General features: G+C 37.2%; 4 protein-coding genes across 5 annotated transcripts; 3 read left to right on the top strand and 1 right to left on the bottom strand.

Moving 5' to 3' along the window:
• Window positions 1-34: 34 nt before the first annotated feature.
• Window positions 35-4,260, top strand: LOC123005840 (protein transport protein Sec24A). Of its 2 annotated transcripts, none has more exons than XM_044399839.1 (2): window positions 35-169; window positions 509-4,260. In XM_044399839.1, the coding sequence occupies exon 2, from the start codon at window positions 521-523 to the stop codon at window positions 3,914-3,916; it is 3,396 nt and encodes a 1,131-aa protein (XP_044255774.1). In that variant the 5' UTR covers window positions 35-169; window positions 509-520; the 3' UTR covers window positions 3,917-4,260. The 2 variants fall into 2 exon arrangements, with proteins under 2 accessions (XP_044255774.1, XP_044255775.1); XM_044399840.1 differs by lacking the exon at window positions 35-169 and adding an exon at window positions 189-333.
• A 271-nt stretch (window positions 4,261-4,531) lies between these two features.
• On the top strand, window positions 4,532-5,510 carry LOC123005120 (FGFR1 oncogene partner 2 homolog). Its single transcript, XM_044398738.1, has 3 exons — window positions 4,532-4,704; window positions 4,760-5,286; window positions 5,336-5,510. Exons 2-3 carry the CDS (start codon window positions 4,774-4,776, stop codon window positions 5,426-5,428), a joined length of 606 nt encoding a protein of 201 aa, XP_044254673.1. The 5' UTR covers window positions 4,532-4,704; window positions 4,760-4,773; the 3' UTR covers window positions 5,429-5,510.
• LOC123005121 (signal peptidase complex subunit 3) lies at window positions 5,503-6,279 on the bottom strand. Its single transcript, XM_044398739.1, has 3 exons — window positions 6,046-6,279; window positions 5,834-5,996; window positions 5,503-5,785 (listed from the first exon to the last, which is right to left on the bottom strand). Exons 1-3 carry the CDS (start codon window positions 6,186-6,188, stop codon window positions 5,552-5,554), a joined length of 540 nt encoding a protein of 179 aa, XP_044254674.1. The 5' UTR covers window positions 6,189-6,279; the 3' UTR covers window positions 5,503-5,551.
• Window positions 6,280-8,221: 1,942 nt separating this feature from the next.
• Window positions 8,222-9,075, top strand: LOC123005537. Its single transcript, XM_044399331.1, has 4 exons — window positions 8,222-8,373; window positions 8,423-8,611; window positions 8,714-8,830; window positions 8,882-9,075. The coding sequence occupies exons 1-4, from the start codon at window positions 8,298-8,300 to the stop codon at window positions 9,037-9,039; spliced, it is 540 nt and encodes a 179-aa protein (XP_044255266.1). The 5' UTR covers window positions 8,222-8,297; the 3' UTR covers window positions 9,040-9,075.
• The last annotated feature ends 1,188 nt before the right edge of the window (window positions 9,076-10,263 follow it).

Here is a 10,263-nt window from a genome sequence, read left to right on the forward strand (position 1 = left end):
CCACTGGTTTCTTTCACGCTAGTTTCCAAGTCTACCACATTCGCGCTGCCATCGCGCGGCCACGTAAGATTGACAATAATGACAACCAGAAATTGTCTCGTAAAGAAATTATTGTTGAATTTTGATAAAAACGCTACGAATTGAATAGAAAATAGTCAATGAATCCATTGTGAGTATTACATATTGCATTTTGGTAGTGTTTGTGACAATGTGAATGGTTCTTTTGTGCCAAAAAATGCAAATATTGTTCTAAATTCGGTTCAAAGGTTGCATGTTTATAGCTGTGTTCATTTTCAATTAAATTCGGGTGTACCCAGTGTATGTGAACGTGGGGTATGTGTTTTTCTCAATTTTGTAACTTTTTAACCTAATTTTTGTCGAGTTTTTCTCGTCGCTCTACTCACCTTGACACTGTTCCAAATCTTGGTCACATATAAAATATTAATTAAGTATTGGCTTTTTTTGTCTGGTTTGTTTAATAACACACGTGCGTTTGTTTTCCCTCTAGAAATTAAACAAAATGGCTCAACCAAATCAGCAAAACGGAATGCCCCCTCAAATGAAGCCCCCAATCTACAATGGAGTTCATTCATCGCATTCGTCACGTGATTCTTCCCCCCATGGAAAAAATATACCCATTTCGCAGCTGCCTCCACGCTCCGCCATCCCCCCAACACAACTACCACCATCTAGATCCCCTAATATATCTCAACAAATGAATCAACTCAACATCAATAAATTTAACACTTCAACACCCAATCAATCACCGAAGCCAAGTGGTGTAGTCAACAGTGCGTTTTCAACAATTGGAAGTACCCAAGCTCCACCCAGGACCACGCAAGCCCCACCCACCGGTTACAACTTTAACCAAAAGCCGCCAAGTAGTAGTCAAGGCTTTGCTCCGCCCACGGCGCAAACTCAAGGACATGTACCAACACAAGGTTATCAAACACCACCAACGCAAGGTCAAATGCCAGTAATTAACAAACAAGGTCACCAACAGCCTGTACCCCAAACCCAAATGCCGCCATTTAGCAACCAAGGTCGTCAGAACCCACCGACAATACAAAATCAAGGTCAGGCTCCGCTCCCAACACAAAGCAAAATACCGCCGCCAATTAAAAATCAAAGTTTTGTTCCACCCCCACACAATTTTAATTCAAGTCCGATTAATCAAGGTGTGGCGCCGCCCCTAACGCAAGGCCAAAATCAGGTTCAAGCCCCGTCTTCACAGAATTTTAATTCAATTCCGCCTAATCAAGGTTTGCAACCACCCCCAACGCAAGGCCAAATACCACCTCCAAATAGCCAAATTCCCCAATATAATAATTTTAATTCAAGTCCTAGTAATCAAGGGTATCGACCACCCCCAGCCCAAGCGCAAATGCCGCCACCTCTAAAGAGTCAAGCCTACCAACCGTCTCCGACTGAAAATAATTTGCCTTCAAACCAATTTAACAATTCAAGTCCAAGACCTCCTCCGGGACAACCCAAGGCCAATTTGCACTCGAACAGATATCCACAAGCTCCGCCCTCTCAGCAAAATTATGTTCCCCAAGCCCAGCCTAGTTTCAATCCTCCATCACAAAATTACCCTGTCTCATCACAGACTCAGCAACAGTTTTACCAACAAAACAGCGTGACTAATTCTGGTTTTAATAAATTATGGGGCCACGACCACTTCGATCTTCTTCAAAACCCGAACGTTCTACCCCCAGAAAAAGTGGCGCCACCTAAAGTCTACTTGGGAAACGAGCTTCTTGATTCGGCGAATTGCAGTCCAGATGTATTCCGATGTACGATGACGAAAATACCCGAAAGCAATTCTCTATTGCAGAAGTCTCGTCTACCGTTAGGAATCTTGATTCATCCCTTCAAAGACTTGACCCATCTGCCGGTAATTCAGTGTAATGTCATCGTGAGATGTCGCGCTTGTCGCACATATATCAATCCTTTTGTTTATTTTATCGATACGAAGAGGTGGAAATGTAATTTGTGTTATCGAGTGAATGAATTGCCGGAAGAATTTCAGTTTGATCCGGTTAGTAAAACGTACGGAGACCCTACAAGAAGACCGGAGATCAAATCGAGTACTATTGAGTACATAGCGCCAGCCGAATACATGTTGAGGCCTCCGCAACCCGCCGTTTATTTGTTCTTGTTTGATATTTCTCGGCTTGCTATCGAGAGTGGTTACTTGCAAAGCGCATGTGCTGTACTTTTGGAAGAATTAAAGAATTTACCAGGAGATGCTCGTACACAAGTCGGCATACTTGCCTATGACTCTGCTTTACATTTCTTTGGGTTAGGAGAAGGATTGAGTCAACCTCACGAAATGACTGTGCTTGAAATCGACGACATTTTTTTGCCTTGTCCAGACAACCTCCTGGTGAATTTAAAAGACCGAATTGATTTACTTACCGACCTATTGACCCAACTACCCACTCGTTACAACAACAGTTACGACAATAATTCTGCGTTGGGGGCTGCGCTACAAGCCGCACATAAGATGATGGGGGCGACCGGAGGTCGCGTTAGTGTCTTTCAAGCTTCGTTGCCTAACGTCGGTCCCGGAGCTTTGATTCCGAGAGAGGATCCCTCGCAGAGAGCTTCAACCGAAGTCCAGCACTTAAACCCAGCAAATGACTTTTACAAAAGGTTGGCTTTGGAGTGTAGCGGGCAACAAATCGCTGTTGATTTGTTCGTACTAAACTCACAGTATGTCGACATGGCGACTATATCAGGGATTAGCCGATTTAGTGGAGGATGTATCTACCATTTCCCACTGTTTAAAGCTTCAAGGGTGTTACAAAACGAGAGGTTCGAACGTTCTTTCCGCCGGTATTTGATAAGGAAGATCGGGTTTGAGGCTGTGATGCGTATTCGGTGTACTCGTGGATTATCAATTCATACGTTCCATGGTAACTTTTTTGTGCGTTCCACTGATTTGTTATCACTACCGAATGTTAGTCCTGACGCTGCGTTTGGGATGCAAGTCTCAATTGATGAGAGCTTGTCGGATGTCCAATCGGTTTGCTTCCAAGCGGCTCTTTTGTATACTTCGAGTAAGGGAGAACGGAGGATAAGGGTACATACTTTGTGTCTGCCGGTATGTGCGACCTTATCCGATGTTATCAATGCGGCCGATCAGCAGTGTATCGTGGGATTGTTGGCCAAGATGGCCGTGGATAGGTCGATGCAATCTAGTCTTTCGGATGCACGAGAAGCGTTCATAAACGTGGCCATAGATATACTTTCGAGTTACAAGTTTTCGCTAAATATGGCCGAAGGAGCGACTTCGTTACTAGCGCCTCACTGTTTGCGGTTATTGCCTTTGTACATTTCGGCCTTATTGAAATCAACGGCTTTTCGAACCGGTACTTGTACCCGATTGGACGATCGAGTCAAAGCAATGATCGATATGAAGACTAAGCCTTTAGGACAGTTGATACAAATGATATATCCGGATTTGTATCCAGTACATAATTTGGACGAACAACCAGTAGTCCTAAATAGTGAAGAGGAACCAATCCCACAACCACCTCACATGCAACTAACTGCGAGGTGTTTAGACTCCAAGGGTGCATTTCTTATGGATACTGGGGAGCATATGATTCTTTTAGTCGCTCCTGGAGTTTCTTCAGTATTCCTAAATGAGGCACTAGGTGTCAGGGATTACGTATCAATCACTGATGAGATGTACGAATTGCCCGTTTTGGATAATTTACATAACCAAAGACTGCATCAATTTATACATTTTTTGAACGACGAGAAACCAGCAGCAGCTACGTTGCATGTCATTAGAGATAATAGTCCGAATAGAATAGAATTCTACGAAAAATTAATCGAAGATAGGGTAGAGAATGCACTGAGTTATCACGAGTTTATGCAACATCTCAAAACTCAAGTTAAATGAAAAAAGGGGTTGATTTATATTGATGCAAAATTGTTGCTCAAAAACGGGGGTAGGAGTCTAACGCGTCTAAGGTTTTATTTTTAAGGTTGACTTTATTTTGATATTTATATATTGTGATATGTATCTTTATATTCACATAAAATGTATAGCAATATTTTTGCATTAATCTCATGCTTTGTTTATTGTACGCTGTTAAAACTCATCGTTTCATTATTATGTTTTCATGTCTATCGATTCATTCACTGTTATTAGGTTCAGTCGCGTTATTTTGTCCTACAGGTGTATGAAATTGTCTGTTGATACCAATATAAGTTGTAAAAATAAATAAATATGTATATAATGTACCAAACGTTTTATTTATTACCTTTAAAACTGAAAAAAAGGATATGAAATGTTTTATGTTTTTCTTGTATGAAAGTAATCTTGAGAAAAAATGGGCAACTGTAATTAAATGAAGAAGAACAATAAACAATTGTGATTATTTAACCGTATTAAATCATAAATAACTAAAATACTTTATCATTTTAGTAGTAATGCTTGTTGCTTCTTATCATAGTGTGTTATTGACTTGGTCGACTGTAGGTTTCGCTCTTGTGCGCACCTATCAGCCAGAGTTAGCTTTTATGTGTTTCCTTCAACCTAATTTATTTATTTGTCTGTGTGTCAAAAACAATTATCCATATTTTAAACAAATACTGAGGAATACTCAATGAAATAGCTGAAAATAAGATGTCTGTAGTGTAATTATGTGTTTTTAAGTGTTTTTTTTTATCCCGGTGGCAATTAAGGTAAATCGATATTTGGAGATTGGAAATTAGCATTCACCAGTTATGTCTTTTACAGTTACCTCATAAAAAATGTCCCTCACAATTCAACAAATAATCACCGATGCGAAACGCCTCGCAGGTCGTTTGAAAGAACGCGATACAATTGCTGATACTTTGTTAAATGAGACGAACGCAATAACGAAAAAAATTGATGCAATGAAACAGTTTCAAGAAGAAGTTGATGTGTTAAATGAGGTAGCCAACCAAAAGCCACATTCCCAATTAATTGCGAATATACAGAAAGAGAATAGACACTTGAGGGAGATTCAGCAGGAGAATAGAGAGTTGAGGGCAGCTTTAGAGGATTATCAAACAACACTTGAACATATTATGACCAAATATAGGGAGCACACAACTGAAGAAATTTACAAGACTAGAATAGACTTCAAGGCGTTGCAAGATAAACAATATGATGAGCTAATTAAACATCAGGCGGATAAAATACATGAAATGGCTGCTGTTATGGAACAGGCTGCCCTCATTGATGAGACTAGAATCGTGTGCAATGAGGAAGTAATCGCAAGGCTTAAGTCCGAGAATAAGGTTTTTTCATCGTATAATAGTTGACTAATTAGTGTAACGATTTTTTCAGGGTTTAAGAGAGATGTTAGGTATTGCATTTAAACACGGCAATTTAATTAATAAAATGGAAGACAAGACCATCCAAACTGACACCTCAACTTAAATTATCCTATCAATTTTATCCACGTTTTGTTTTACTTGTGTTTATATACTTTTGCACTGTTAATAAAATTAACATTAATCAATGAATTTTTTATTTAAAAAAACATTTACAACAAATAACTTATTACATTCTAGAGGTAGTGTATTCCTCAGGGAACTTAAAAGAGTGTGACCCATGTGCAAAAATATTAGGTAATAGTCCAGCGTTAGGTATAATATTCCAGGATAGGGTCAAAGTGATATTTTTGTTTGCTTTGAGACCATTCCCATCATCCCAGAAGTAATATTTGGTGTTAATATTCTTGAAGTCAAGGACCGCATTCTCGCCACGTAAAATAATCTTGTCCCACAGTACAACCTGAAAATTGCATGTTAATTTACCACGAAGACACTCTCAACTCCAAACCTGATTCAATTTATTGTTTGAACTCTCATACTCAGCAGTAAGATACAAAAACAGCTGTTTCACATTCCAGTTGAAAAGATGAGTCAAATTGGTCTGGAGATCAAAAGTAAGGAATCCCAAATCATTCTTTTCCCTCGAGGCGCTATAATCCGGCACGTTTTTCCTACAAATAATCAATTACAACCGAATCATTGCTTAATTCGGCTACTTACACAACGACTTTAACTGTATTCATCGATGCATTAGTGCGGTAATCGAGAAATACGGTCGAGATGAAACAAGCAAAAGTCAGGCAAGCAAGAACGCTGAGAGCGTACGCCAAAATCGCGTTTCCGCGTTGTAAAACTGAATGCATTCTGCGGAAATATGGTTTTACACGTAATTATTTATTTTCTAACCTAAATTTATGACAACTGACACGTAAATCGAATTGTGGGGTGCCAACTAGACAGAAATTAAAACGAAAGTTTCTACGTTAGCTGAGTGCTTCGTGGAAAGATGGCGCCAGAAAACTGAATTTGTTAGAGACCCTAGAAACTAGAGTCTCTAAATTTCGTTGGTTGCACTGCATGACGCGCAGCCTGACGGGCAAATAGCGTATAATGGTTTAGAATTTATTTTTTGAGTATTACTCGTGATTTATGTCTTTGGACTATTCTATACTGGCGGACACGTAAATTTGAACGATTTGTCATTAGACTGACATAAAAATGTAAACCGGGCAATAGAGCGTGACTTACATTGACATTTTTTGAAGTGACATAAATTTGATGTCAAAAATTCCGCTCCGCCACTGTATTACCAATCTAATATCATTTTTTACAAGTACCTACAATTCTATTTGTTCTGTGGTCCAAATTAAAGGCACGGATTAAATCTAAACGTCAAGCATTTTTGTTCAATAAAAGTAATGCACAGTCGAGTATCTACAAAATATTTTGGTTGTCAATGTCACTAAAAAAATATTCTGTGTCAAAAATTTAGCAATTTACTCTTTGTGATTCATTTTTCTGTCTCAAAAAGTCAAAAATAGTTTAAACTTCCTTTGGCTTTTTAATTATTATCGCTTACATTGTGCCACAATTTCAAATTATATAACAGTAAGTTTGTCAAAAAATAACATTTACATTGCACGCAACTGTAAGTACAGTTAAATAATATAGTAGCGGATACGCAATTTTGCACATCGAAAATTATGTCAGTTCAAAAAAATGTCAATGTAAGCACACTTTATTGTCATTATGATTGACGTTTGAAACTAAAATTTGAAGTGTATGCAAAAAACGCAAATTGTTTTTTTTTATAATGTAATTTGGCCTGTTAATAAATGCCAGTTTTTTGACGTTGTCTTTGTCGCAATACACAATTTCATAATTGTCAGGCATCTTTCACTTCTATCACATTTTTCCGTGTTTTTCCATTTCGTTTTTAACACTGACTATGACACTGCACTGGTAAGACAACTAAATAAGACATTTCTTTTGATAGTTTTCTAACCTTTTTGGGAACAACCTGTTTCACACTATGTAAATCTCTGAAAAATTTGACAATTTGTTTTTGACAGTTTTTTTGCACTCAAGTGTACCTACCTAGTGCCATAGCTATCGCCACATTGGCAACGTCGCAACTGTGCTTTTTTTAGATAAAATAGGTGACAAACATTTGATTTTTGTGTAAAAGAAAAATGTACAACTGAAATTTACTGAAAATTTTAGAGCCACAAACTTCATTATTTCATACAGAAAAAATATTATTTTTGTAAATACTTAATGAAAGTATTTTTTTATATTAACTGAAACTTGTGTTTTAGTAATTTACGTTCTAATTACTAATTAAGGAACAAATTATTAGACTTTAGACGTTTTTTCAAACTCACACTTCATGTATGTACTGATGAAGAAATTGTGTTCTAATACTCTTTGTTTAAATTCAAAATTGCTTTTGGTTGATTATGGCAATAGCTTCTATCCATCAAACTAACCCGCAATTCCGATTTTTCCGCAATCTAATGTTGCCTAAAATATTAGTATAGGACCAGAATCCACGTATACCGTCCTTTATCTAACCCGATAGTGCTTGATTTAGTTTTGTTTGTTTTACTGTGAAATTGTACATAATGTAGCACTATTAGTTGCTAAAACTATGTTGGCCACACCGTACTTTTTATGGCATTTAAACATTCAATTTTTCAAATTATGTCAATAATTTATTTCTATACTTAAATGGATGAAAAAATAATTTATGAATGTCATGCTGGAATCATTCGTTACTCTTTATGTACCGGTGACAGTCACTATTAGTTTCATTGAATTTGCCTACCATTTATTTAGATTACGTACCTGCACTCAAACAAATAAAATAAATTGCCTAGGTAAATGTGTGTAAATTATTCACTGATTGGGTATCTCTTTTATCTTATCCCATATCCTTCGATTCTTATCAAATTTCTTATCAGAAATTTTTGATGAATGACAGAAACGCAATTATGAAACTTCTCGCGATTTTTTGTGCCTCTTTTACGTATTTTATTTCTGTAATTTGTAAGTAGAATTTTCAAATTTTGCATCTTGTTGATAAAAGTTTTGGTAGCTCAAACTACTATAACTCCAAACACAAACAATGATACAGTTTTAAATCCCGATGCGTCTTATTGTTTTGAATTTACATGGATTGGGCCTGGTTACGACGAGAATTACATGTATAATGGTACTTGTACCGACTATTTAGATGAAACTAGGGCTAAACATGTACCTTGCAGTCCTCCTATTGTAGTTTCAGGTAATTTTTGAATAATATACTGAGTATCATTTATATGGTATTGCATTTTTAATGTTGCTCTCTATGTTTGAACAACATATTGATATTGTTGGACTATTTCAGACGATGGGACTTTCCCCGACATTGATTGGATGTTTGAAAATAAAAAAACTAGTGTTTTGTGTCGCCGAACTGCTAACCAGGTGTGTGCAACTTACACGTATAAGTATGACGGTGTAGGTAAGTAAAAATCATCTAGTTTTGGGTATTTGCAGTCTCATTTGTTTTTAGTAAATAATGCAACTTACATGTGTACAAAGGTACAACAAATAGGAGGAAGTGCAATAACTTCCGGTTGTTATACTCAGACTATCGCAGGCTATGAAGTAGAACTATGCGTTTGTAAATCAAATCCGGGCCTTTGGAAGCCATGTAATGGCAATTTTTAGTTGACTTCTAGTTCTTGAATAAAGTGATTCGTTTTATTTGCGATCTAATATTTTTTGAAAAGTCCTACTTGTGTACCCACGTGAATGGAAAATGTGTAAAAGCCGGCTTATAAACTCAATCAGTCGTGTGAGTAGTTCCCTTTAGAAATCATGCTTTTTGATATTTCATGATAAGCGTGGAAGCTCTCTTTTACTCGAGGGAATAAGGCCACCCCCTTAAAACCGCACAAGCGAATACAAACCGGTGCACAAGCCACAGGAATACTCTCTGCTCTTTTATTTTGCAAAATACGCCCGAGAGACTCAACTTTTAATGCACGAAGAACGACTATGAATAACAAAATAAGATAATATAATTTGCTCTTTTTATTGCTTTGATACATTCAACCGACAACGGGACGATATAAGTCCATGGCGTTCTTTGCATTCTTTTATGACGGTGGTGGGGCACTTAAGCACGCCACTGTAGCGCTATTTACGGGAATTTTGACCTCAGATGTGGGGTGGAATTCCCCCGAAACACAGACACAAAAACAAAAAAATAACAACAGACAAGATCATTCATTTAAGAGCTGAAGTCACAGTGCTTTAATAACCTGATTCAAATATTTATTTTAGACGATAAAATCTTTTGCAAAAAAGTACCTTGAAGCGCACCGGTCTTGTCAATCACGTTCTATAGTACCTATGTCTCTTCAAAAAGGTTCAATTATGGCAAGGTTCGCATTATCGTGCGTATTATTGTTCGAATCGTCTGTCCAATCATATGATGACATTTTAATAGAACCTTGATAAATCAGGCCGTGTTCATATTGATCTTCAATCAGAGTGCAATTATGTAGATGTCAGAATTCCACCTTTGCAAAGACAATAATGATAGTACTTAGTCTAGAAATTTAAATTAAGAGTTGAACTTAGGTGTGACCCGGGCACGACGAGGCCATTAGAATAATAAAACAGTGTGATAAACTCTCAATCATTTCAACCTACGTTTTAAGGAACGAAAGAAAAAATAATTCACAATATGAGGAAGTGTCACGTCGCTCAAATCCTGAATCGATTTTTCCTAGAGACTACTTTTCTTTGCCCTTGACTGGCTTTCAAACGGGGGCTAAATATTGTGGTGTGGTTGAAAAATTCAAACATGCCGACGTTGGTTCAATGATATCCAGGTATCAATTATTAACACGATATTAACACTGTATTTACTTTATTTTATCAATA

The sequence above is a fragment of the Tribolium madens genome, unplaced genomic scaffold, assembly GCF_015345945.1.
Source record: "Tribolium madens isolate multiple individuals breed KSU strain unplaced genomic scaffold, Tmad_KSU_1.1 Scaffold_20;HRSCAF=117;Tcas5.2_LG4, whole genome shotgun sequence".
Taxonomy (NCBI): Eukaryota; Metazoa; Arthropoda; class Insecta; order Coleoptera; family Tenebrionidae; genus Tribolium; species Tribolium madens.

Coding starts and splice junctions, on each gene's coding strand:
- LOC123005840 (XM_044399839.1), top strand. CDS start 521: ATGGCTCAACCAAATCAGCAAAACGGAATGCCCCCTCAAATGAAGCCC.
- LOC123005120 (XM_044398738.1), top strand. CDS start 4,774: ATGTCCCTCACAATTCAACAAATAATCACCGATGCGAAACGCCTCGCA. Junction 5,287..5,335: donor GGCTTAAGTCCGAGAATAAG/GTTTTTTCATCG, acceptor CGATTTTTTCAG/GGTTTAAGAGAGATGTTAGG.
- LOC123005121 (XM_044398739.1), bottom strand. CDS start 6,188: ATGCATTCAGTTTTACAACGCGGAAACGCGATTTTGGCGTACGCTCTC. Junction 5,997..6,045: donor AATACAGTTAAAGTCGTTGT/GTAAGTAGCCGA, acceptor GATTATTTGTAG/GAAAAACGTGCCGGATTATA. Junction 5,786..5,833: donor CAAACAATAAATTGAATCAG/GTTTGGAGTTGA, acceptor TGCAATTTTCAG/GTTGTACTGTGGGACAAGAT.
- LOC123005537 (XM_044399331.1), top strand. CDS start 8,298: ATGAATGACAGAAACGCAATTATGAAACTTCTCGCGATTTTTTGTGCC. Junction 8,374..8,422: donor GTATTTTATTTCTGTAATTT/GTAAGTAGAATT, acceptor AAGTTTTGGTAG/CTCAAACTACTATAACTCCA. Junction 8,612..8,713: donor TCCTCCTATTGTAGTTTCAG/GTAATTTTTGAA, acceptor GGACTATTTCAG/ACGATGGGACTTTCCCCGAC.